Source organism: Thunnus albacares, chromosome 22 (assembly GCF_914725855.1).
Source record: "Thunnus albacares chromosome 22, fThuAlb1.1, whole genome shotgun sequence".
Taxonomy (NCBI): domain Eukaryota; kingdom Metazoa; phylum Chordata; class Actinopteri; order Scombriformes; family Scombridae; genus Thunnus; species Thunnus albacares.
In genome coordinates, this window is record NC_058127.1 from 4,026,733 (window position 1) to 4,054,574 (window position 27,842).

Consider the following 27,842-nt stretch of genomic DNA (forward strand, 5'->3'; position numbering starts at 1 on the left):
ACTCTAACCTATAATTAATCCTAAACCTAAAAACGTCCTCACTTTTCAAAAAATGTCTTAACTAACAGTGCCCTCTTTCCAAAATGTCCTTGCTTTTCAAAAATGTTGTCAAAAAGTCGTCGCCCCCCCCCAAAATTGAAAAATTTCATCACTTTTCAAAATGTCCCCGCTTGACAGAAATGTTCACAATTTAAAAATGTGTCCTCACTTTTGTCCATACTTTTTACTTAATTTCGAAAACTTCTGACTTTCTAAAAAAAAAAAAAAAAAAGTTCACACTCTCCTAAAACATCATCACTTTTCAAACAGTTTCCTCTTTCCAAAATGTTCTTGCTTTTCAAAAACAATTGAAAACGTGTCCTCGCTTTTGAAAACTGTCGGTACTTTTTTTAAAAAAACATCCTCACTTTTGAAAAAAAAAAAGTGCTCAATTTGCAAAACCGTCTTTAAATTAAAAAACTATTCTCACTTTCCAAAAAAAAAAACCCAACTCCTCATTTAACAGAAATGTCCACAATTTTAAAATGTGTCACTCTTGCCAAAAAAAGAAGAAAAAAAAAGTCCTGACTTTCTGTTTTCTAAAAGGTGTAAAAGTCAAAGTGGTCCTCATAAAGACAGAACTGAACACAAACACACATGAAACAGATTGGTGATTCACTGATAGATACGAATATTTTTCCACTCTGCTATCTTACTGATTTGACTATTCAAATGATGTCATCCACCACTGACCTCTCTCTCTCTCTATCTCTCTCTCTCTCTCTCTCTCTCTCTCTCTCTCTGTGTGTGTCAGACACACACGCACACATAGCCTATATTGCGGATTGAGCGGTGTAGGAGGAAGTTTAAGTGTATTAAAGCGTTTGTGTTTGTGTGCGTGTGCGTGTGTGTGTGTGTGTGTGTGTGTGTGTGTGTGTTGGTCGGTTGCGTGTCCGCCTCCCTCAATTCATTTCCTGAATCCAGCTCCTCCGACACGCAGCGACATGGGAGACAAAAACGCACGCTAATGAACTAAAATCTGGAAAATGAAGCACGAAGGTAAGAGAGACTCAGTTTAAGTGACGCACACTTACGTCGTTTCATAACGTCTTTAATTACGAACTGCTGTTGCGCAAAACCTGCGGGTGTCAGATGTCAAACCGCCAAAGAAAATGACAGACTCCTGAGGTTCAACTGTGCTAAACTACTTCAAAAATCTGAATATTACATCAAAATGCAGAAAACTATAAGTAGTCGATGTAACATGACAGGAAAGTATCTTGCAGTGAAACAGGATATAGAAATGCATTAAAAAAAGTAATTCACAGTTTCATAGAGGCGCTTTTCAGCTTATTAATATACTTTAGGAATCCTGTGTTTATGTCTGATCTGGGGAACAGTTTTAAATAAGATAATAGTCAACTAGAAATGACATAAACCACCTGAGAGCAGGTGGACAGGGAGCCGAGCGCAACGACACGTTTAGCTTCCTTCTGCTGCATTCACGTGCTTTCGGAAACACAGCTGATAAGATAAACGTGTGAATATATCGGTGTTTTTTATATATTTTTTCGGACCACAGAGTAAAACGTATGTTCAGGTAGGAAGACCTTCTCTCATGGGTTCATGTATATGTGTTTTAAGATGGGTTATTTTGCAATATTTAGTCAATAGAACCAAATAATGATTTTACTCTATTTATTTGTGTTTACAAACATACAGCTATCTTTACCTGCATCAGAAAACATTCATAACTTAGATTTAATCGTTGTCTTGGTTGTAACACAACACAATGCGTCCATCAAGTGGCATCAAATGCTTGTTCAGATTCTTGCACTTGTTTCCTTAATCTTTGATCAGATATGTCCTATCTAAATCAGGAAATTATTCTAACTTTATTTATTTACACTGATGCCTTCGAGCAGTTTTGTGGGGGCTGCAAAAACAGTCCCTCACCCAGTCCAACTTTTCTACCCACAGTCCAGAAACCAAAAAGGAGGAAAAGGAAAGAAAAAGGGGGGAAAAAAACGCAAACATAACGCAGCCGTCTGAATGTCTCCTTCCCGTTTTTCCCGGGTTACTCCCGTATTTTCACCCCCTCTCCTGCCGTGCTCCTTGTTCGTAATTTTGCCCATAAATTTCCCGTATTTCCCTTTTTACAGCTTTACAGACTGTTTTTTTTAAAGTTAGATACAGGGCTGCGGTGGAGACTAAAAGCGCATAAACGCATGTTTACTCACCTCAGACTCAGACAGCGTTTACAGTCCAACATGAACTTTATGCAGACTTTCAATCACAATACAGCTTGTCAGCGTCTCAGACTGGCTTCCTACCGCAATTTCTGCTGTGGCTTCTGGTAGAGCTTGTTTTGCTTTCCGTTTTCGTATTGTATCCCAATCTGATACAGAGAGACATCCGTTAGATCAACAAACCACCGCCTGCTCCTGCTACGCGGGTGTTTAAAACAAACGAACCCTCCGTGCTGGAGCCAGCAGGCAGACTGGAGCCGCTTTCATGAGACAGACGAATGAATGAGAGTTCAGAGGATCATATGTGACATTAACTGACATGTGCGTCATCGAATAATAATCTGTTGGACAAAAGATAACGAAGTAAGTAGCAAGAAAAAACGTCTCAGTGGAGCGTTTAAATTGACATTAGTGTTGTTTTATCTGGTGTTGCTGCATTACATCACAGTAATGTTAATGTAGCTTCATAGTTTGGATACAAGTTAAAGTTCTAGTGGGAGGAGGGAATGGTGGTGAGAAAAACACGTGAAGCAGCCCAGGCGTCAGGTGATGGAGAGACATGAACACATTCAAAGCAGGAAAAACTGGTAAGGAACTTCCACCTTTCACCATCTAGATGAATTACTGTTCTGATAAATATCTTTGAAGGCACAATCTGTTTGCAAAATGTCCAAATGCAAATCCAAATGTAAACTAAAGGGCATCCCCACTATCAAAAGTCAAAGCACAAGATTGAAACCTGTGATAAAAGGACTTACAGATCTTTTAATGCAGGCACTAACTCGACACAACAAGTCTATAAACGTGATGTTTTCTCAAGCTGTTAAAATGCTGTTGACTTCAGTAACTGTGCAAAACAGGTGAGACACCAGCAAAGAAAAAAAAAATTCTGTGTAAATATATAAAAATACTTTCCCGTTTCTGACTAAAGACATGTTAGGAAACAACCATTGCTTCAGGATGTGTTCAGGTGGACTTTAGTGTCGGTCATGGTGAGAAAAATAAACCAGTATGCTAGGTCTGTTAAACATAAGTGTGCTCAGGAAGCCACAAAGAACACATCAGCCGGCAGTTGGTTTACAGCAGGACAGGCAGTAAAGGCACCTGATGATTAGATCTCTGGAGCCGAGAGAGGAAACCCTTTTCATTATGTAAATATTATGGTCAGGTGGGGTCCCGGAAAATCTCCCTTATTTTCAAAGCCCAATGTTGACAGATGTGCTTCTTCACTACTACCGCCGAGCAAATTCAGAGGACAGTTTCAATTTGCGTTGTAGTTTTAATTAGTAAGCTCCTGTGTGGGAAGGACTTCCTGTCTGTGACCACACTGATGATGAAGACCTGATTCTAGGAATTCATTTAGTCTCAATAAACAAGCTCTTCTATGAGATCGATGCCAGCTAAAAAAAAAACAACACACAGCCGCTTCGTGTTCTTTCATTGAGATAATCTTTACGCAGATCAGAAGCCGTTGCTCAAAGTTTAGCAGTTTCGTCAGATTTGGAGGGAAAATTAGTTGGAGGGAAATCTGCTGAATAGTTTTACTTCACAAAACAGGCTGACTGACTGAAATAAGAAGGTACATCGTTCACATCAGGAGACAAAACGTGTTACGGTCACATCGTGGTTCATTTTCTACAGGAACGTAATTTTGCCATTATAACAATGTCTCATTATAACAAGATGCTTATTTGTGTTAAAACATGTACATTTTCTCGTAATAGTATGAAAAAATACCCGTTATAACAAGAAAGGTGTTTGACTCATTAGACTGTATCTTGAACATTTGAATGAATTGATCAAGTCCTACTTTCTTTTAACTCATAATGAAATCCTGCACACATAGTTCCCAGTAAATTACTGGGATAACCTTTCAGGTACCGCTAGTGATTTTCACTTTGCATACATGCAGCTTCATTCAGGAACATTTCCATCTCAGACCTTTTCACACATGCCATGGCAATGCTGGAATAGACGGGGGCAAGGGACAGTCCAGCAGATGGCGGTCATACAACACTTATGGATGCCAACAAGAGAAGAAGAAGACGGGGGAAGGCTGGATGTACGTGTAGGTGGTGGAAGACGTCTCCAGACGCGTCCAGTTTCCAGCCGTTCTTGAAAAAAGGATCTTGTTTGCAGAGAAAGAACTTGTACTACTTGTTAGTTATAATCACCCACGAAAGCATTGGCAAGGCAACCGTAAACAAGTCACGGATTCAAATACGTCATCAATGGAGTCTTTTGATTGGTTTGCTCGCTCTTCACGAGAGCGTCTTTCGTCAGACGGATGTAATCCTTGATGTGTTTTTCCCTGCAGTGTTACTGCTCTCATTCATAACACGGCCGCACTGGCATTTTCCCTGAAATGTTACAAGGTCTTGAAGTGGGAAATTGGCGGTACAGATTTCCCTGAATATCAATCCCTGCTCCCGTTCACACATGACCCCATGCAGGAAATATTCCTGAAGTTTCAGGGATAGATTGCATGTGTGAAAAGGGTTTTAGTAACCGAGATACGGTTGTCATTAGCATGTGGACACTCCGAAGGATACAGTTCACTCTGTGTGTGGTATCGGAGAAAGAACCAAGCCCATGGAACCGTGGTTCCACACATGCACAGTGGTGGATTACTATCTCATCACTATTTTTAGTCTTTGGAGCCGTTTTTAAACTCGCATTAATGGATTAACACTGATTTGCTTTATGAAGTTGATAAAGTGAACTTGTTAGCAAAAAGTTGCTTATTTACACAAATAGCATGTATATGTAATATGGAAATCAATAAATGTGGAAATGAATACAAAACGTGGAAATGGATGAATATGAAAATTTATAAATAATAATTTGCACATTCATTTATTAATCATTTTTTGGCCAATTTGAAATGCATTTACTTATTTTTAAGCGATCACGGTGATTGATTTTTTATTTATTTCATGTGTCACTCTTGGGCCACCGTAATGTTGCACCGTTTGTGTCCAATATTCACTCACAGCTCAGTTCCAGCCTGCAACATTCTGACCACGACATCCACCAATGGGCTGAGGGCGTGGGCGGGGCCAGGATGAGTGCCGAGCAGCTATTGGAGGAGACGCTGATCAAGCGTTCGCAGCAGAAGAAGAGGACGTCGCCGCTGAACTACAAGGAGAGACTGTTTGTCCTGACCAAGAACTCGCTGACCTACTATGATGGGAAAGCCGAGGTCATTTTTATTACTTATACTGGCGTTATTTACATTTCAGATCAGAACCCAACTGTTTTTGTGAGTTTATTATCATTATTATTTCTGAATGATTTACATTTTGTACAGTAAGCAGGAGCGGAAGAAGTATTCAGTGAAAATATTGGATCATTTGAACATTTCATGAAATTAATCAATCACTTATGCAGACAAATTCTGTTTCATCTGCAGAACAGAATAAAATATACGACAACACAATAAAAAGTCGAACGTCTCCATATGGAAGTTCACAGTGGACACCGTAATTATAAAAACAACAAAAAGAGGAAAAAAAAGTTGAATACTTTCATGTTGTTTCCACCAACAGAAGAAGTTCAAGAGAGGCTCGATTGAGCTGAGCCGCATCAGATGTGCGGAGATCGTTAAGAACGGAGGCGGGATTATCCCCTGCCAGAACAAATACCCCTTCCAGGTATCTACACACACATGCATGTGTAAGAGGACTCCGCTGATTTAGCACCACACTCCTATTTGTCAGACAGTTTGAAACAAAAAGTATCTAAACTGATGCAGCAGAACCAGAGATATTGTCTTTTTTTTTTATTCCAGCGCCTACATTACCCACAATGCAACTCTACTGCAGAGTTTGTATCTTGGTCACGATTTAAAAAAACAAAATCTAAAGGATCTGTATGAAGATTGTTTGTTTATAGGGCTGCAACTAACAATTATTTTTATAATTGATTAATCTAAAGATTATTTTCTTGATTAGTTGATTCATTGTTTGGTCAGAAAACAATAAATAAACATCTTTTGATGTCATTAAATGTTTTTTGCGAGTAACAGAGAAAAACCCAAAGATACTCAGTTTATAACAAGGTTAAGACAAGAAAAAGCAACAAAACCATCAAATATTTGTCATTTTTACTTGAAAAATTATAATTAATTGATTATCAAGATAGTAGGGCTGCAACTAATGATTATTTTTCTTATCAATTAATCTGCAGATTAGATTTTCGATTACTTGTTCAGTCTATAAAACATCAGAAAACACTGAAAAATTTTCATCACAATTCCCTGAAGGAAAGAGTGACGACATGAAAATGTCTTATTTTGTCTAACTGTCCAAAGTAAAGTAAGTAAAAGCAGGAAATTATCACATTTGAGAAGTTGGAACCATCAAATGTTTGAAAAATGAAAGATTATCAGGGCTGTAATGCTATAATGTTAAAAATAAGCGGGAAAATTTAACATCTGTGTGTGTGTGCGTGTGTGTGTGTGTGTGTGTGTAGGTGGTGTACGATAACAACACTCTCTATGTGTTCGCTCCGAGTCACGACAGCAGAAGTCTCTGGGTTCAGAGCCTCAAAGACGGTCAGTCTCTCTTCTATTTTGTTTTATTTTATTAAATAACAGAAGAAGAACACACGACTAACAGATCACATATATAGTTTAGACCTTGAACTATAGCAGTGTTGTCTTCACACTTAAACCACAGCTTTTCATATTGTAGGTCAACTTTCCAGCAGCCCCCACTGTTTCCACTGCGGCTGCTGTCGCTTTTTGTGCAAGATGAAATGAGGTGTTAAGACAGGAGAGGTGAGGTCAGGTCAGAACAACCATGTAAAAGTCAACATCAACCTTAAAGCGACTAGTATAGATTCTTTAATGTCTGAGCTGTCAGTGTGTAATGTGTTGGTTGTGGCTCGTGGTGATAAACCTACAGAGAATTATCAGAGACTCTGCAGCTTTACGGAGCTTTATAGTGAGTTTCAGCTGATTGTTTATCTGTCCGGCTGCAACTTTACTGTTCTGCTTCACTCTCAGCGCTCTCATAGCGTCGTTTTCTGCCGCAGCAGGCAGCTGTTTTCAGAGAAAAAGCTCTAAAAAGCCACTGTTCACTACCTGCTCAGTACCAAACAGACACAGTTAGCTGTAGACTAGCTGGTGAACATAGTGGAGCATTTAGCAGCTAAAGAACCAGATATTTCCCTCAGGAGTTGGTGGAGAACAAAAACAGAGCTAAAAGAGAGTGAATATTGGACTTACATTCACCAGGTGGACAGAAACACGACTCCAAATGAATGATAATGTTGCTTAATGTGGAAAATAAGCAACTGTACACACTTTTTCATCAGTCATCACACGTTTCTGTAATTATGTATGATTTATGTGAGAGTAACAACTGAAATTTATACACACACACACAACAATCACAAAAATTATTTTTCATTAAAATATATATTTCACAATTGGAATTAATGGACCACACAGCCCTGACTGTTTGCTAACAAGTTTAACATATCAGCCTAAAAGCTGATGATAAGTCAGAGCAAATTTTAATGTCTATATGTAAATATATATATATGTCTGTTTACATGAAAAAAGAAGATCTGCAAAAGTAAATATGAAGTAATGCTGTACTGTTATGTGAATGTTAGGAGATAAACAGTTGGTGCCATTAAATCATTGCAGAAGAAGAAATAATGTCTTTAAATGCTGGATTGGACAAGCAGGAAGGATGAACGTTCACGAGTGGTTGGGGTTAAAGTTAAAGTTAGCGTACAAATCTTTCACAAATCATCCCTCCGGCCCATCCACCTCCAAAGCTCAAACAATGGTAAACCATGTGGAAAACGACGGAAATATGACATTTCTGTTTGTTTCATGTATTCGTTTGCGGGAAGTTTGAGTCTCCTCATCATTCCACACCTGATCTGATGTTTTCAGCTCTTCAGTGGAAGCTTGAGTGACCCCTTCATGACGTGTCAATCACCTTTCTCTCTGTGTTTGTGTGTCTGCAGAGATCAAAGACAACCAGGTGATCATGGCGAAATTCCACCCTCAGTTCTGGCAGGAGGGGGCGTGGCTCTGCTGTCGTCAGGTGGATAAACAGGCTATGGGCTGTGAGGAGTACAACCTGTTTGGAGATAGTAAGACACACAGAGACACTCAAACACACCACACTGACCACTCAGCTGTTGCCTTTTATTATTGTACAGTTCACACTAATTTCACCATTGTTACAGCTATTATTTAAAACAGTAGTGGAAGCAATACCACACTGTAATAATACTGTAAAAATCGTAGTGTTTTTACCTAAATGTGTCATTTTTGATATCAAATGACATAGTGACAGAGAATTAATTGCGACTCTGTAGCTCTACAGAGCTTTTTTTAGCCTCTTTTAGCTCCTAGTTTTGGTTTCACAGATAGATAAAGTGTTAGTTCAGAGGACGGTGCGTCTACACAGGAGGCCTTTCAACCTCGTTTTTTCAGTCGTCCATCTCACACGTGTCTGACGTTTCAGATACGCTTTCTCTTTCAACCAATTGATGAATCCAGGTTGCAGGCGGAAATAAACAAGTCGCCAGTACTGCGGTGGCATCTCACTTGTAAACGTGAACACTGTTGTTTATGTAAAGGATTTAACTTCTTAAGCACTTTTGCTAAGAAATATGTCGAGGAGATTCCATAGAACTGGTTGTATGTTGAGCATATAGTCATCAAAGTTCATCAAATCAAAGGTTATACTCTACTAAACCTAAGTTTTTAACAAAATTTAGTCTGTTCTGTGCTGTTATCAGCTGCTCTAACAACAACTGAACATTTGGAAAAAATAAATTTGACTGAAATCCTCATGTTTCAATCACATTCTGACAGATCAGGGACCAGGATTCAGGATTTTATGAACTAATGCATTTCTTTTGATTGCATCTCTGCTTTCACTACTTCAATACAATTTTGAGGTACTTGTACTTTAGTTGAGTATTTCCATGTGATGCTACTTTCTACATTTCAGAGGGAAATATTGTACTTTAATACTCCACTACATTTATTTGACAGCTTTAGTTACTTTTCAGATGAAGATTTGACACAATGGATAATATAACAAGCTTTTAAAATACAACACATTGTTAAAGATGAAACCAGTGGTTTCCAACCTTTTTTGGCTTTTGATGTCTTACAAAAAGCAGTGTGTAGTCGGGGTCACATTTCACATGTCTATGAGTTGTTAACAGCTCCACCAAATAGTGATTTTTTCCCTCTAAACTTCTCACATGCTTTCATTTCAATAAATGTTCAAATGATCCAATATTTCAGCAAAAATCAAAGATTAGAGAAAAAGTTCAAAAACTGAAAACAGATTTGTGTATCAGCACTTTGTTTTTTCTTCTTTCCTCTCCCATTAATCATCTCATGACCCCTCAGATTTATCTGCTGACCCTTTGAAGGGGCCTCGACCCCTAGGTTGGGAACCACTGGACTAAACTAGCAAACTGTATATAAAGTAGTGTAAACTAGCTCCACCTCCAGCAGCTACAACAGTAACATGCTGCTCTAACACTGATGCTTCACTATTAATAATCTAATGATGTCATATATAATAATATATCAGTCAGAGGGACCAAACCACTACTTTTACTGCAATACTTTAACTACATCAAGCTCATAATACTTATGTACTTTTACTGCAATACTTTAACTACATCAAGCTCATAATACTTATATACTTTTACTGCAATACTTTAACTACATCAAGCTCATAATACTTATATACTTTTACTGCAATACTTTAACTACATCAAGCTCATAATACTTATATACTTTTACTGCAATACTTTAACTACATCAAGCTCATAATACTTATATACTTTTACTGCAATACTTTAACTACATCAAGCTCATAATACTTATGTACTTTTACTGCAATACCTTAACTACATCAAGCTCATAATACTTATGTACTTTTACTGCAATACTTTAACTACATCAAGCTCATAATACTTATGTACTTTTACTGCAATACTTTAACTACATCAAGCTCATAATACTTATGTACTTTTACTGCAATACTTTAACTACATCAAGCTCATAATACTTATGTACTTTTACTGCAATACTTTAACTACATCAAGCTAAATACTTTTACTTAAATAGAATTTTTGATGCAGAACTTTCACTTGTAATGAAGTATTACAGTAAAGTATTTTTTACATTGCTGTATCGGTACTTTTACTTAAGCAAATGATCGGAATACTTCTTCCACCACTGAGTGTAAATTTCTCCAGTTTCACTCACTGCAGTGATGGTGGCGACGCTTGAGAGAGCAGCACATAAATCAGTCGCCCGATTCATCTGTACAGCTGCGTAACAGCTCATGTTTAACTTGTGCTATTTGTGTGAAAGTGAGAAAGCGTACTTTCATGCCTCAAATCTATTTTCTGTCTTCCATTGTACGCAACAGTGATTGCTGTAACTGCAGTGGTTGTAGGTTTGGCTCTGAACGTTGCCAAACCGCGGGTGACCTACTCACAATACTTAACCTGAATTCATCATGTGTGGACAAACAGACAGAGCTCCATAGCTGCTGCTGCTCTGCTAATGTGCTGCTCACACCATGTCTCCTATGTAGACATGGTGTGGGTATCATAAGCACTTTTAATGCTTGTTTTATGGGTGCATTTAAATTGCATTTTGTGCCATTAAAGCATGAATGCATTAATGTTTAAACAGTATTTTAGTGGTCCACGTAGTGCTGAAGCTTTGTTTATATTTTTTGGACAGTCAAAGCTACAGCACCTCAATAAACTTGTCTTATGATTTGAATTTGAACCGTTTATATGCAAAGTAACCAGTAACTCCAGCCATCAGATAAATGTAGAGATCACTGAAATGAAGTGAAGGAAAGACAGAAATGGAAAAACACAAGTAATGTACCTCAAAGATGTACATGAAGGACAGTATTTGAGTAAATGTACTTTGTTTACTTCCACCTCTAGTCAGCAGTAATATAAAGATGCTTGATTTGTAGTAAATTTGGTAAAACATGGTCCATACTGTAGCGATACGTTGCTCCTTTAAGAAGTGTTGAATCTGAAACAGAAAAACAGGAAATCACTTCAGTTATGTTAATTTTAAGTTGTTTGCTGACTCATTCAGACTGACTTGCAATTAATGCAACAGCATGATAACCTTCCCTTCTTGATCGCCGATATTACAAGCGATCTATCAAGAGGTCAGAGATCACAGTGATCTGATAGTAGAGATGTTAACAAAAACAACAATGAAAAGATTAAAACTTTCTGCTTGGGTTGCTGTTTGTTTCTGTTCCTCTTTTCTAGTTTCCAGAAAACCTTTACCCCCGATTCCTGGAGAGGAACGTAAAGAAGGCAGGGTAACCACTAACCACACACACACACTCTCACGCACTCTCACGCACACATTTATGAGAAACATATCAAGCTCAGCTAAAAACTACAAACATACGGTCATTCCTCCTCCTCCTGCTCCTCCTGCTCCTCGTCCAGCAGCGACGGCCCCCTCCTCCACTCCCCGAAGACGAAGACGAAGATGACGATGAAGACGAAGACAAGGAGGACGTGGTGGTGGCGATGTATGACTTCCCGGGCACCGAACCACACGACCTGAGTCTGGTCAAAGGCGACGAGTACGTCATTCTGGAGAGAAGTGACGTTAACTGGTACAAGGCGCGCAACAAGTGTGGGTGAGTTCCTGGTGTGATGTCACATTTATGTCGATAACTATAAATGTAACTAAGTATCTTGTCTGGATTAATTACAGTTTATGTATTTGCATCAATTGCATTAGTTGTATTAGTGTCTACTTGTAGATGGAAATGAGCTAGTAGCTAAATCAGGTACAATAAATAAAATACAATACTTTTATTCTCCTTGTATGACATTAATATTATTGTAAACTAACCAGTGCAACCTGTTAAAGATTCAGCAGGCTGTTGGACAAACTACATGTATGTGAAGGTTCAAATGCAGCTACAGTGGACATAATGTATGAGTTGCGCCATAACGAATTGCACAATACATGATAGTTACAACATAGAGTTTAGATTTCATTTAAAACTCTTTTTTTAAAATGAACCTATTTAGCATTTATAAGCAGTATTTAAAGGTGCAGTGTGTAGGTGGCATCTAGTGGAACAAACTTGGCAGAAATGCAATATATTTATATTCCATATTCAGCTGGTTGCAACCTCACTGCTAGATGCCACTAAATCCTACACACTGGTCCTTTAAACTGTTAATAAGTGGTTTATAACACACAGTAATGTAGTTGTAAGCAAATAGTTATCCATAAGTGGAGGCTGCTGTATAAACAGATAATGAATGACAATGTAGTAAAACACAATGTCTTCATAAGAGAAGTTATAATTGTTTACACGTACTGTACATTAATAAACACTTAAAATGTCTTTTATCTGCTGATAACACATTATAGTGTGTTATAAACCATTTATTAACTGTTTATTTACTGCTTATGGAAAGCTAAATATGGAGATTTAAAGTTTCTGAATTGTAAATAGTTTTCATATCAAAATCTAAGAAACTCAGATTTCTCTGAAAGCTCCAATAATATAGAAGTGCCTGAAAAAGGCAAATAAAGATACTTAATGTTAACCAAAGCCTGTTGTTCACTGTAATTAAACACAACATCAAACAATATAGTGCGACAATGTCAATACAAAGTGTTTTTAACCATCACAACTCTTTATGAGAGTAGGCTAATAAGAGATTCGCTGTGTTGTTGTAATTTGATTAAAAAAAATGGTTAAATGCCCAGCTCATAACCTTTTTCTGTGTGTTTTTCTGTGTTTTGGTGTGTTTTACAGTGAGGAAGGCTACATCCCAAGTAACTATGTAACAGAGAAGACATCTGGAAACCTGGTGCAGTTTGTGTGAGTTCGTTTATCATTTCAGTGTAGATCAGCAGCAGAAAGCGGTCGTAATGAAGTTAGAATGCTTTTTTTGGCCAGAATATAGGACATCGGTTATTAGTCCTTAAAGCGTTTTCTCTCATAAAAGTGAAACATGAAATACTTCCATTAAAGCTGAACGTAAATATAACATTTGTGTAGCTTATCCAAGTATCTTTTTAAGTCCAGCTTATTCTTCTTTCTGATTATCAGTATATGACAATATGCACCATTAAAGCACATTATCAATTGACATAATTACCTCCCTATGTAATATTCTAGCATATATCATATCATTAAGGTCTGAAATGATGTGTGAACCAAATTCCACATCAATCCCTCCAATAGTTGTCAAGACATTATCAATAAAGAACCAAAAACTCAACCTCATGGTGGCGCAAGAGGAAAAGTCCGAGGATGACGTCATTAGGATACATCGTCTGGGAACCATGAATGTCTGCACCAATTTTTGCGCCAATCTATTAAGTAGATGTTGAGCTATATCACTGTAATCCATCCAATAGTTGTCAGGATATCAAATAAATCACAAAAGTCGACCTCATGGTGGCGCTAGAGGAAAAGTCAGAGGATCAACAGAGTCGGTAGGATTCGTCCTCCGGAGATCATGAATGTTTGTACAAATTTCATGACAATCCATCCAATATTTCAGATATTTCAGTCCAAAATCTCTTCTTTTGAACTCCGAAGTCAACCATTTGATTGGCTGTCAAGTAAAAAAAGTTTGACCCAGAAATAATCAAATCTAACAAAAACACACAGAGATATAAATAAAGATATAATTATCATGGTACATTTGTTTGTGTGTTGCAGCTGGTACAGTAAACAAGTCAACAGGAACAAGGCAGAGGAGCTCCTGAGGAAGGAGGTCAGTAGAAACATATTTCCCCTCCACTCCTTCCTTCCTTCCTACATCCTCCCTCCATCTTCATCTTCCTCCTTTCCTTCAGTGTGTCCTTTTGTCTGTTCATTCATGTCTATTCATGTCAACAAAACCACCATCATACCCAACTCTTGCTTCCCTCCTTTCCCTTCTGCCTCCATCATATCAACAGTCCAATAAAGGTAAAAATGCTCCTAAAGATTTCCATCTAGATTATCTGTTTCTGTCGCCTCCTGCAGGACAAAGAAGGATCCTTCATTGTCAGAGACTCCAGCACTGAAGGAACCTACACAGTGTCTCTTTACGTCAAGTCTGTCGGAGGGTAATGAGACTATATGTGTGTGTCTGCAGGTAGCACGCACACAGTCTGCTAGAAACAAAACAAACGACAGAAAACTACACATCATTATCTGATTAATCTGTCTGAGACACTCTATAACGTTACGCATTGTGGATGTTGTTTAAATGTTTGCAGGGAGGGAGGTGCAGCTATAAAACATTATCACATCAAGGAGACTACAGGCGTGCCCATTCAGTATTACCTGGCGGAGAAACATTTGTTCAGCTCTATCCCCGAACTGATCGAGTACCATAAACACAATGCAGCAGGTAAAGATCACACACATACAACCGTACCGAACCGTTTGTTTATTTCTTTTAATTCATTGGAGAATACATTTGATTGATAACAGCATTTAGGATTGTATCTGGGGATAGAGATAGTTTTCACTCAGCTTATTTTAATGCTCATTTGGCTAAAAAGGGAGACATATTTTATTGGTTATCCACACACTATAAACAGTGGCCGGCTTCATTTATGGTTGATTGAAAGTTCTGTTGTTGTTGCCTCAGAAAAAAATGGTATCATGACACCATTTCTGTTCGACTGCCACCGATTTGTGTTTGTAAAGAACAAAAGTGGTCTGGTCCAACAGGCTTTCTGGCAGGTTTATGAGACACTAAAGCCCCTTTCACACATGTGGTCTATCCCTGAAATGTTCAGGAACATTTCCTGCATGGGGTCATGTGTGAATGGGTGCAGGGAAATCCGTGTCGCCAATTTCCCACCTCAAGACCAAGTAACATTTCAAGGAAAATGCGGGTACAGCTGTGTTGTGAATGAAGGCAGTAACATCGCCGGGACAAACACGTAAAAGGTTACATCCGTCTGACGAAAGACACGTTCACGTCGAGCGAGCGAACCAATCACAAGACTCTGCTGATGACGTTATTTGAATGCGCGGCTTGGTTGCCTTTCACCTGTGATTTGATAACTAAGAGGCGATACAAGTTCTTTTCTTTTGCAAACAAGCTCCTTTTTTCAAGACTGACCAGAAACTGGACAGATTCAGAAATAAGGGACCAGAGCGTCTGGCATCCATAAGTATTGACCACCAACTGCTGGACTGACTCTGGCCCCGTCTGTTCCGGCATTGCCATGGCATGTGTGAAAAGGCGTAAGACGGAAATGTTCCTGAATGTAGCTGCATTTGAAAATCACTAGCAGTGCCTGAAAGGTTATCCCAGTAATTACCAGGAACTATGTGTGAAAGAAGCTTTAGACACTCTACAGTAGATTTGTGATTTGATTTCTGTAGAAGGTTTGATGTAACCTATGAAATTCAAAACTTCAGCTTTCATCAGGGGGCCAAATTTTTTTATTTTATTTAATTTATTATATATTTTATCATATACACGACGTCGTTCATCAGTAATGTAATGCATCCAAGATATCAAAATTTGTAACACTCTCTAAAAACTACGGAACCATTTTGGTCACAATTATCAAAATAGAGCAATAAAGTATGATAAAAACGTTTGCAGGAAATTCCTCATCAGGTCAAAGAATATGGTGTAACATTTATCCTGTAATAATGACATACTTAAGTCATAATTACGAGATAATTCTTTTCTTTGATCTGATCTTTTCTGTCTCAGGTCTTGTAGCCAGGTTGAGGTACCCTGTAGGAAAAGAGGACAAATCTGCTCCGTCCACAGCTGGCTTCAGCTACGGTGAGTCCTAACACACCACTGCATTATTCAATTCATGAACAAAGCTCACAGTTTTCCTCTTACCTTCGTCCTCTCTGCATCCGTCCCTCCATGCAGAGAAGTGGGAGATCAACCCCAGCGAGCTGACCTTCATGAAGGAGCTGGGCAGCGGTCAGTTCGGTCAGGTGAGGCTCGGCAAATGGAGGGCCCAGCACAAAGTCGCCATCAAGGCCATCAGGGAGGGAGCCATGTACGAGGAGGACTTCATCGAGGAGGCCAAGGTCATGATGTAAGGAAGGAGAGGGAGCAGTGGCCAGAGATTAGTCTTTGCATTGAAGGACAATGACCCTATGTGTCAAATTCTATCCAGAAAGATACATATAAAGTGCAAAGAAGTCATTGTTGACCTCTGCTGACCTCTACTGGTCAGCAGTGGGAACTGCAACAACAGCCTGTGATAGATACAAACGATGGAGTCCCATTTTTTTCCATTGTAGAGCAGTAAAGTTAGATGAGTTCATAAAAAAACATGCTATACCCTGCAATAATTAAACTGTTTGTAAAAATCCAGGCTCATTCATGCTCTCACTTCAGAGCCTTTCAGTCCAAATGCTTCAACAACAACAACAACAGATAAGTAAAAATCAGTAAACTTGTTCCAAAAAGATACAAAGTTAGGAAAGAAATCTGTGACATGTAAACACTGATTTTACAGTAACCAGGTGGATTTAAACACATTGTTCTTGTGTGCATGTAAATGTATTCCTCTGCGCACCTTGTATTCTTGTGATTCATTTTTTAGTTTAGTTGATCTTACAAAACAACTAAAGAGAGGACTCTAGGTCACACACATCTACAAAATGTCGAACATAACACTATAAAGTCCAAAGCTGCAATCATCAGTCAATTAATCGCCAGCTATTTTAATAATTGATTAATCGTTTTGAGTCATTTTTTAAGAAGAAACGCTAAAATTCTCGGGTTCCAGCGTCTTAAATGTGAATATTTTCTGGTATCTTTAGGCCTCTATGACAGTAAACTGAATATCTTTGGTTTGTGGACTTTTGGTTGGGACAAAAGAAGACACTTGAGGTTGCATCTTTGGTGTTGGGAAACAATGATCAACATTTTTCACCATTTTCCGACATTTTATAGACCAAACGAGTGATCGAGAGAATAAACATTAGTTGCAGCTCTGATAAAGTCTAAGACTTATTTCCATTGTGGTTCTTGTTGTAATGAAGGAGTTCAGGTGACAGGTGACATCGTACTACCATCAAATCCATAAAACAAATATAATATGAAGCATCAGCAATAATATTAACATCAGAACATCAGTACATACTGTATATACACATGTACATAAGAGTTACAAACAGAGATGATGAGCTTATATGTTTACTAGTTTCCTTACTAAACTTTCTCAAAAAACTGTGGTGGTTACATTTTTCTTACAATGCAATGCTAACAATTGAAAATAAGAGAATTGGCCTCAAACGTTCTTCTTTTTTTCTCCAGGAATCTGTCTCACCCTAAACTGGTGCAGCTGTATGGAGTGTGCAGCCAGCAGCGGCCCATTTACATCGTCACAGAGTTCATGGAGCACGGCTGCCTGCTGAACTACCTCAGGCAGCGGCGGGGCGGCTTCAGCCTGGGGTCCCTGCTGAGTATCTGCCTGGACGTCAGCGAGGGCATGGAGCACCTGGAGAGCAACGGCTTCATCCACAGAGACCTGGTAACTGCAGTTTTTCATTGTGGTTTGAGGTGTGTTTTAGCCTCAAATGGAAACTCGTGGAGGGACCAAGTTCTAGTTTTGCCTTGTTGACTATAGTTTACAACAAGTAAGGTCACAGGTTTTATTGCCTCTTACAGCTACAGTTTGATTCAGTCACTAAAATTTTTCTAAACAGTGTTTTCATATTGTCCATCTGAGGAAGAGATTCTGGGTCGCCCTCAGTTATTAACATGCCCTCAAAGGAATAAACTTTAAGACACAGTGAAATGAAAAATACATTTTCTAAGATCTACCCTTGTGCCTCTGTGTTAATTATTAATTTATCAGTACATGCTAAATATGTGTTATAAAAGGGTTTTTTTTTTTTTAAATCAAAATCTCTCTTTTCTTACTGTAAATTATAGAAATGTTTGGTAATGCTTCATTTTAAAGTCCTTTTACTTTACACTAATTTTCTGAGTAATTTTCAGGTATTTAACAATTAATAATTTTTAGGACATTTTACAGAGAGGGTGGTGCAATGTGGTACAAATTATAAGAAACAACTTTAAAGTTGTTTGTTATGTTGGTTTAGTCAGTAATTTTTCTTTAACTGACAGAAAATACTTTTTCAGTGTTTGTTTTTTTGTGTATACATATTAGCATATTAGGTTGTTTCTTAAAAACTCTATGATGAGCATATATGTCTACTACCAAATTACATAACTCTCTCAAAGAAATGTCCTAAGATTAACAGTTACACAGCAGCTACTTTTAGGAAATGACTGAAAAAAACTAATGTGTTAATGTAATATGCTAATTCTTAAGAAAACTATTTTCTGTCAGTTAAAGAACTGTCAAGGGTCTGATTTATTAAGAAATATTGAAAAAGAACATCTACTTATGAGCCCAAATAGCCTATAAAAGTGGGTACTTACCAACTAAATCAACTTAACACTTTTCTCTTTTTTTTTCTTATCATTTGTACCAAATTGGACCATGCTTTCTGTAAAATTTCCTAGAAATTAACTCTTAAATACCTGAAAATTACTCAAATCAGTATAAAATTTTACCAAATATTTTTGATGACTCATCTTGAACTCGGGATGGTTACACAAATTTATGCAATTAAATGTGATTTGAGGTGACCCTGCCCATCCAGCAGATGGATTTGGATTGGATTTCAACACAAAATCTTTTCAACAACAGCATTTCTAAAAGAATGTTGTTGAGGTCTAATTTATTTATTTCACTCATATCCTCCTGATCTTCAACAAGGTACATAAGGAGGAAAACAGTCTTTATTTCTAATAACAAGAAGAAAATAAGGAAAAAAGGATACCACACTGAATCCTGTAATCCATCTAGAAATATACAATTACTATATTCTTTTTTATGTGCTTGTTCCAAAATATGTTTCTTTTTCTGTTCATGTCTTGCTGTCTGCTGTCTATCTCATACCTCCCTCCGTCTCTTCTGCAGGCTGCCAGAAACTGTCTGGTGAATGACGCTCTGGTGGTGAAGGTGTCTGACTTCGGCATGGCCAGGTATGAGTCCGATTTCAGTAATGCTTTATTTCACACATCCCCTAATTTTATACTAATTTCCTGGAAGTTTTTTGAGTAATTTGCAGGTATTTAACGGTTATTTTTTAGGACTTTTGGTGCAAATTATAAGAAAAAAATGAAAAAAGGGTTAAGTTAGTTTAGTTGATGAGAATCCAGTCATTATATGCTATTTTGGTTCACGTCAATATTCTTTTTCACAATTCCTTAATAAATTGGACTTTTGACAGTACTTTAACTGACAGAAAGTACTCAGTTTTCAGTGTGTAGTTTTGCAAGCTAAACCTAATATTAGCATATTAAGTTTTTTCAGTGATTTGCTAAAAGTAGCTACTATGTTAATTCTTGGGGCATTTCTTTGAAAGTGTGATGTAATTACACATGAAATGTGCTTGTTATAGTTTTTAAAACAACCTATTATTCTAATATGTAATTTGACACACAAAACTACACACCGAAAACTAAGTATTTTCTGTCAGTAAAAGAATTGTCAAAAGTCTACTTAATTAAACCAACTAAACACTGTTTGAAATTGTTTCTTATTGTTTGTACTAAATTGCACCTCCTGCTCTGTAAAAACTCAGCTGTTAAATACATTCAAATTACTCAGAATATTTCCCGGAAATCAAAGGACCTGTAAAATAAAGCGTTACCCTGATTCCTAGACATTTACACAGCACGTTTTTATCTGTTCTTTTCCTGTGAAACTTAAATGCTAATGTGTTTTATGCAGATACGTGTTGGACGACCAGTACACCAGTTCATCGGGTGCTAAGTTCCCTGTGAAGTGGTCGCCTCCTGAAGTCTTTAACTTCTGCAAATACAGCAGCAAGTCTGACGTCTGGTCCTTCGGTGAGCACACTTTAACGTCAATACCGGAACTGGAACATTTAGGAAAATGAAGTATAATCATAAAAAACAGAGGCTCAACTCTCGTTTTTACCTTTTTTTCTTTATTTTACCACGCATTAATGATGAACTAAGTGTTTTAACAATTAAACCTCTAATGTTTTTTGTGTCCAGGTGTGTTGATGTGGGAAGCCTTCACTGAGGGCCGTATGCCGTTTGAACAGAGTCACAACCATGAGGTCGTTACACTCATAACCCAGGGTCACCGCCTCTACAGGCCCAAAATGGCCACACCTGCCATCTATGACATCATGCAGCGCTGTTGGCATGAGGTGAGGGTTGTGAGAAATCACCTATTTCAGTATTATCTCACTTGTTCGCCAATTAGTTTGAAAAAATGTCTAAATTCTCTGATTCCAGCTTCTTAAATGTGAATATTTTCTGGTTTCTGTAGTCTTCTATGACAGTAAACTCAATATATTTGGATTCTGGACAAAAAAAAAAAAACATTTGAGGACGTCACCTTGGGCTTTTGGAAATAGTGATCAACATTTTTCACCATTTTCTGACATTTTATGGACCAAACAAATAATCGATTAATCAAGAAAATAATCAACAGATTAAAAAGAATTGTTAGTTGCAGCTCTAGTCTGAAATAATAACGTGTATTTATGGCCTGTGTTTCTCTCTCCAGAGACCGGAGGAGCGCCCGTCTTTCTCTAAGATCTGTATAATGATCTCCGACGCTCTGGACAGTGACACCGCTCCCCCGAACTGACCAACTGACCAATCAGCTGTTTTCACCATTCGCGCCATATGCGGCGTGTGCCATGTTGGCCCCGAACTCCTGCTCCTCGACCATTTCTGTGGTTCTTGAAGGTGTTATCTAATTTATAGAAAGCGCTATAGAAAGGACGACAACATGGAGAACTCGGTGTAAAGGTGCTAAAACTGACACTCACGTTTGTTTAATCCAATCAAGTCACTTCAGATCTGCTCAACCAGAACAACTCTGGGACGGCAGCTCACGTTGTCTTAAGAAGCCTTTTAAAGTTTGTTGCGCAAACACCTGTATGAACTAACGGCAATACAGAAAATGTGTAAAAGGCTCTCATGGTGGACACGTGAGCTTAGGAAGCATCTGCCTGCTTGTCTGTGTAGCTGAATGCATCCGGTCTGCCTCCCAGTCGGACATGGGGCTTTGGTCAGAGATCTGTCTGTGACAAATGGATGAAAGTGAGCAGACTATGAACACACTATGAAGCTTCACTTTCATCCCAGTAAAGACTCAGCTGTGTGTTCCTGAGACATTTAAGGAATCTCGCCAAGTCAGGATATCGGTTTTTGTTTTTGTTTCGTTTGTTGTTTAATACCAACGTCTGACAATTTTTTGCTGGAGCGGCGCAAATCTGTCATTACATCCTGCACACTGTACTGCTATTTTGACACGAGTTAGCTAAATCATTCCTATAAATTACGTGACATTTGCATCATAACGTGTTATTAAATAATTAATTTACATATAGAATATCAGTACATATAGACTGAAATAATGAATACATTAAAAACAACATTGCGTCTCATGTGCATTCACTGTCTGAGCAGTAACTTTATCATCTGCAGATATTTCACATCCTCTTCTGTCTTGCTGGAGAAAATCTCATAACTGTGCTGTCAGAGGAAACAATGTGTGCTTTTATTATGCTCTATTATTGTTTTTATTGAGTGATGCTACCACTTTAAAGCGTGCAGATGAAGAGGCAGACTTATCAAATAAATGATAACATATATATATATTAATGACATTCCTCCTCCGAGGTCATCTGATCACATATCATCTAATTCTTGTCTCATTTCATCTGATAAAGAACTTAGAAGAAGTATTCAGGTCCTTTACTTGAGTAAAATTACCAATACAGCAACATAAAAATACTCCATTACAAGCACAAGTCCTGCATGAAAAATCCTACTACAGTAAAAGTACATAAGTATTATGAGCTTGATGTACTTAAAGTATTATTACTTTATATACAGTTAGCTAGTTCATTATTCAGTTTTAATTGGTGATAAAGAAAACAGTCAAATGTTTTACACCATTTGTGCAGAACTTGCACAATTTGTACAATATCTGACAAGATCTAAACTGTCAAGAGTGACTAAACAAACACAAACAAACAACAAAGACATAGACAACCATTAGACAACCTGAGGCCAAAAGAGAAGCTGCGGTTTTCTGCACCTAGCAGATGTACTGAAATTTTAACCTCAAACATAAAAAACAATGTTCCACGGGGTATGTTGTAAGTGACAGTTCAAGAAAATGTGACTATTTTGTGTTAAGTCATATAACATCAGCATGTAACTGGCAGATGTCCTAATGATAGACCATATATGGATGTAAGAATGTGAAGAAGAGGACCATATTTGGATATAAAAAGAAAGCTAAGAGTGACTGAGAGGCTTTTTGAGGCTGTTTTTGGGTCGTCACGTGAGGCCTTTTGTCAGTTCGCTTTTTTCATCTTTAACTTTTGACTTATTTTCTCGATTAATTGACTAGTTGTTTGGTCTAAAATTGTCAGAAAATGGTGAAACATGTTGATCACTGTTTCCCAGAGCCCGAGATGACGTATTCAAATGTCTTGTTTTGTCCACAACACAAAGATATTCAGTTTACTGCCATAGAGGACTGAAGAAAATATTCACATTTGAGAAGCTGGAATCAGAGAATTTTGACTTTTTTTTCTTAGAAATGACTCCAAATGATTAACTGATTGTCAACAATAGCGATTAATTTAATAGTTGACAACTAATCGATTAATTGACTAATCGTTGCAGCTTTAGATACTACATCACCTCAGTTTTATACCAAGACAAATATCAACCAACTCGAATGTAATGTCACTCCCAAGTTTAGATTTTATTTGTTTTCTGATTACCAATCTAGTAAAAAATGTTTTATTTGCGTTCACTTCTGATTAATAAAGGAAGTATAAAACAACTTTCATCATTCATCAGAATGATTTTCTTTTCATTTTTCACATTTTAACTTGCATCATGGGTAATATTACAGGGAGAGGAGGAGAGTCTGTTTCTGTGAGAAAAAAGGGGAGTAGAAAGTGTACTGCTATTTTGACACGAGTTAGCTAAATTATTCCTATAAATTACGTGACATTTGCATCATAACGTGTTATTAAATAATTAATTTACATATAGAATATCAGTACATATAGACTGAAATAATGAATACATTAAAAACAACATTGCGTCTCATGTGCATTCACTGTCTGAGCAGTAACTTTATCATCTGCAGATATTTCACATCCTCTTCTGTCTTGCTGGAGAAAATCTCATGACTGTGCTGTCAGAGGAAACAATGTGTGCTCTTATTATGCTCTATTATTGTTTTTATTGAGTGATGCTACCACTTTAAAGCGTGCAGATGAAGAGGCAGACTTATCAAATAAATGATCACATATATATATTAATGACATTCCTCCTTATCTCAGCTGACGTTACCTGTGTGCTTCATCTTTATGGCGACATCCGAGGTCATCTGATCACATATCATCTAATTCTTGTCTCATTTCATCTGATAAAGAACTTAGAAGAAGTATTCAGGTCCTTTACTTGAGTAAAATTACCAATACAGCAACATAAAAATACTCCATTACAAGTACAAGTCCTGCATGAAAAATCCTACTACAGTAAAAGTACATAAGTATTATGAGCTTGATGTACTTAAAGTATTATTACTTTATATACAGTTAGCTAGTTCATTATTCAGTTTTAATTGGTGATAAAGAAAACAGTCAAATGTTTTACACCATTTGTGCAGAACTTGCACAATTTGTACAATATCTGACAAGATCTAAACTGTCAAGAGTAACTAAACAAACACAAACAAACAACAAATACATAGAAAACCATTAGACAACCTGAGGCCAAAAGAGAAGCTGTGGTTTTCTGCACCTAGCAGATGTACTGAAATTTTAACCTCAAACATAAAAAACAATGTTCCACGGGGTATGTTGTAAGTGACAGTTCAAGAAAATGTGACTATTTTGTGTTAAGTCATATAACATCAGCATGTAACTGGCAGATGTCCTAATGATAGACCATATATGGATGTAAGAATGTAAAGAAGAGGACCATATTTGGATATAAAAAGAAAGCTAAGAGTGACTTAGAAGCCATGTTGGTGTTGGTCAGAGCGGGGACAAATACTTTTTTCCAAAAGCAGGTTTGCTTTGCTTCTCTCTTTTCACGCTCTTTTCTTCTATTTGGTTCTCTCTCATCATTCACTAAAGTTTATCTGCTTTAAATATCACTAACATGTCTGTCTCTATACTTATTGAAGGAAAGGATCATATAAGGTCTGCATCATCTCCACCATGAAGTTGCTGACCGTGTCTGTACTCCTTTGTTCCATGATGGCTCTGGCTGGAGCTGCTGGTGAGTATCTGACTGAATTTGTGTGTTTTTGTCTTTAGACCTCAATAAATAATAATAATAATATTAATAATAACCTCTAACTGATGTCTTTAACTGTCCAGCTCTTCAAGAAGCAGAGAAAGACAAGGAGACAGAGGCAATAATTCAAGAAGGTGAATACATTTATTTATTCAGATTAATATTAGCTGAATGAACACTTACAGATCAAATTTGACCCATGTTTACATTTGAGAGCATTAAAAACACCACAAACATCTTTCTTTTAGCCAGAAATGTTTTTCTTAACATGACCCTGAATATACAAAATTGGAAATATTTTTTATGCAGCTGATACATATTTCTGTACATAGATGATTTTCTGGGTTAAATTTGATCCATGTTTATTCAAAAATTCTAAAATCACTATTCAAACATGTTGTAGGATAGCTACTGTCAGAATGTAAGGGTTTAAGTGCATCACACTGTCTGGAGAGTCAATGTGACCCACTTTTCTCCACCATTTGTGTTCAGAGGAGCATCGTGTTGACAAGAGGTCAACATCTTGTCCCTCCCACTGGATTGAGTACAACGGCCGCTGTTTCCTCTTCGTTCCTCGAACCTTGACCTGGGCTCAAGCTGAGGTAATCGAGATGATTTGTATTCACTGAAGAACACTTCAACATTTTCTTTGACTTGCACACTTGGTAACTTCCTCATCTAACTTTAGTGTTCTCTTATTACTCATGTTATTATTTTTTCTGGGCAGCTTTATCAAGTTGCAAAGTATTTTGGGCGCACCCACTTCATTCTCCCCATAGACAATGTTAGGTGACTAACAGTTGGAACATTTCTACAGATTAGACTCTTCCAGTTGAATCATCAGTAGACAAGATGAACAGCTGCATTAGATAATATCTGGTACTTTGATTTAAAAAAAGAAAGAAAGAAAGAAAATCGAAGGTAAAAAACTACAATCTGCAGTGTAAATCAGCTCAGTTTTTATTTCTGGGTCACTTTTGAGTGAATTCTGCAACTATGGCATCACTTTTTGTTTGCAACTTCGACAACAAAGGGTTTTAAATTTATTAACGCAGTGATTCTCATTTCTGACTGGCTTCTTCTCCATAGCAACAGCAGCTGAGGCTCATGGGTATTGTCATATCTTTAGCTGTCCACCAAAATGAGACACAAAACATGATTTCTCAGTAACAGAGTTGAAATAATTGAAGCTGGTGGTCACAACATAGACCTATCATATTGTTATAACACCAGTAGAGTCCTGTGTTTCTGTGTTCAGTGATATTGAGGATATTGTTTAAAGAAAGATTAGCAGCACCTTCCTATTCACATCTCTACTCTGTTGTCTGTTTATCTCCACTGTAGAAAAACTGCCAGTCCATGGGTGCACACCTTGCATCGATTCATGGAACTCAGGAGTACAACGAGATTAAGAAGATAATATCAGATAGAACTCATGGGTCTCCTAAGACATGGATTGGAGGCTCTGACAGCCAAGGGGTATGTCATGTATAATAACAAAAGATGTCTTATGAGCTTGAAAGTTCATTCTTGACTTCAAGTTACTTGATATCAAGTAAATAGACCTTGTAATAAGAATATCAAACCTTTTGGTATTTAGAGTGGTGTTAACATTTAGATTATCTTTATTTATATGCATCAATTGTCTTCTATTCGATCTTCTAGGAGGGTGTTTGGCTCTGGAGTGATGGCACACCTTTCGCCTTCTCATACTGGTGCAGCGGAGAGCCTAATAACCTCTTTAACCAGGACTGTATTCAGATGAACTACGGAGGTAAATCATAAAATATATTACTTTGCATGAGAGAATTATGTATTTATGTAAGTGGTGTAGATAAGAAAGGACACATAACAAAAACAAGGTGACTTCATGAAAAACTAAAAATGTGCCTGCATGGACATTTCATTGATGATGTTGCTGGAAAACCTGTGTGTCCATAGGTTCTATAGGCTCAGCTTGTTTCTCTGATAACTTAAGATCCAGACGTCCAATGATTAAAATCCTTCATCCGGTTAAAAGCTATAGTTAAAAACAACCAAGATCTAAAAAGTGTTTCATTAAAATGTGGCTTAAAACTGAGTAAAAAGTCCATTTATGATGGTTTCTTGTGGGCAACCACAATGCTGACACATGCACAAAGGGGAAATTACATCATTAACAGGTGACCAAATGAAACAGACCATTACATTGATTAAAATTACGGATTTGTCTGGGTTTGAATATTGTTGGAAACATTTGGGATTACATACGTACACAACTTAACAAAATATATAACATAGGTCTAGTCATTTTTAGACATTTTAATGCAGAAAAGTTACATATTATACCTTTCAGGTGTGTTATCCTAGTAGTTAATCTAATGTAGCCTGGAGCTGCTAGCCTCCAGCAGAGATGAGGAGCAGCTACACGGGTCTGGTAACCTCACTTCTTTCTAACTCCACACCCCCACACTTGTAGTATTCAGCCCCAACAGACAATTTATCAGATGTCACACAGCTCCCTCTGGAGCCACAAAAGGCTTATATGACTTTTGTCATCAACCTGGAAACAGACTTTGATGTGGAAAATCAGCTGAGTTCCCCTTTAAGAAATGATAATCTAATCTACATCTGCATCAAAATATTACATGATATGATTGACAATCATGCTGACGTCCTGTGTTTTTACTAATTGCAGGTAACAATTGCTGGGATGATGTATGGTGTCATGCTCACCGGTCATCTGTCTGTGCCAAGAAAATCTGATGATTCCTGAGCAGATAAGAGAGGCATGAAATACCTGTGAAAAGCACAAATATTAGTAGATATGTGTTTGTGTTTCACAAGTTAATCTGTCATTTTATCATCAGTCTCATATATAACCTAACAGCTTTATAAATCATTTTTCATCTTTCTTTCTATCTTGCTATCACTGTAAAGCTACTTAAGGAAGGAAGCAACAAGTGACACAAACGGGAGCTGGATTGTCTTTTAGGTCTTGTGCCAAACTGAATGTGTTATGAAAAGAATGCTTTTTCTTACTCTGGAGATTGAACTGTTCTGTCTCATATTGTGCAAATTAAAATGCAAGCATGAAACAAGCTGGTTTGTAATTCTATTTTAAATGGAACAATTATTATGGGTATCACAGTCAGATCAACATCTACACTGTAAAATATCATTCAGAGATTTAGTGGAATTAACTAATTTTGTCCTTAACTTTACTTAAAT

General features: G+C 37.4%; 3 protein-coding genes across 5 annotated transcripts in view; 2 read left to right on the plus strand and 1 right to left on the minus strand.

Annotated features, from left to right (window-relative positions):
- Positions 1-2,606, minus strand: part of txk (TXK tyrosine kinase) — a 21,111-nt gene extending 18,505 nt beyond the window's left edge. The window contains exon 1 of the mRNA XM_044342038.1: positions 2,220-2,606. The gene's annotated coding sequence lies outside the window, so the exon portion shown is untranslated. The remainder of the gene's footprint in view (positions 1-2,219) is intronic.
- Positions 829-21,813, plus strand: tec (tec protein tyrosine kinase). Of its 3 annotated transcripts, none has more exons than XM_044341987.1 (18): positions 829-1,038; positions 5,224-5,430; positions 5,777-5,881; positions 6,702-6,783; positions 8,214-8,342; positions 11,535-11,587; positions 11,721-11,917; positions 13,058-13,123; positions 13,973-14,027; positions 14,282-14,364; positions 14,518-14,651; positions 15,981-16,055; positions 16,152-16,323; positions 17,553-17,769; positions 19,231-19,295; positions 20,047-20,165; positions 20,337-20,494; positions 20,857-21,813. In XM_044341987.1, exons 2-18 carry the CDS (start codon positions 5,293-5,295, stop codon positions 20,938-20,940), a joined length of 1,932 nt encoding a protein of 643 aa, XP_044197922.1. In that variant the 5' UTR covers positions 829-1,038; positions 5,224-5,292; the 3' UTR covers positions 20,941-21,813. The 3 variants fall into 3 exon arrangements, with proteins under 3 accessions (XP_044197922.1, XP_044197923.1, XP_044197924.1); XM_044341988.1 differs by having other exon boundaries at positions 830-1,038; positions 11,724-11,917; positions 20,857-21,812; XM_044341989.1 differs by lacking the exons at positions 829-1,038; positions 5,224-5,430; positions 5,777-5,881; positions 6,702-6,783 and adding an exon at positions 6,923-7,008.
- Positions 21,814-24,313: 2,500 nt separating this feature from the next.
- Positions 24,314-27,705, plus strand: LOC122974262 (type-2 ice-structuring protein-like). Its single transcript, XM_044342284.1, has 7 exons — positions 24,314-24,402; positions 24,520-24,614; positions 24,716-24,766; positions 25,125-25,234; positions 25,977-26,111; positions 26,298-26,406; positions 27,310-27,705. The coding sequence occupies exons 2-7, from the start codon at positions 24,554-24,556 to the stop codon at positions 27,375-27,377; spliced, it is 534 nt and encodes a 177-aa protein (XP_044198219.1). The 5' UTR covers positions 24,314-24,402; positions 24,520-24,553; the 3' UTR covers positions 27,378-27,705.
- The last annotated feature ends 137 nt before the right edge of the window (positions 27,706-27,842 follow it).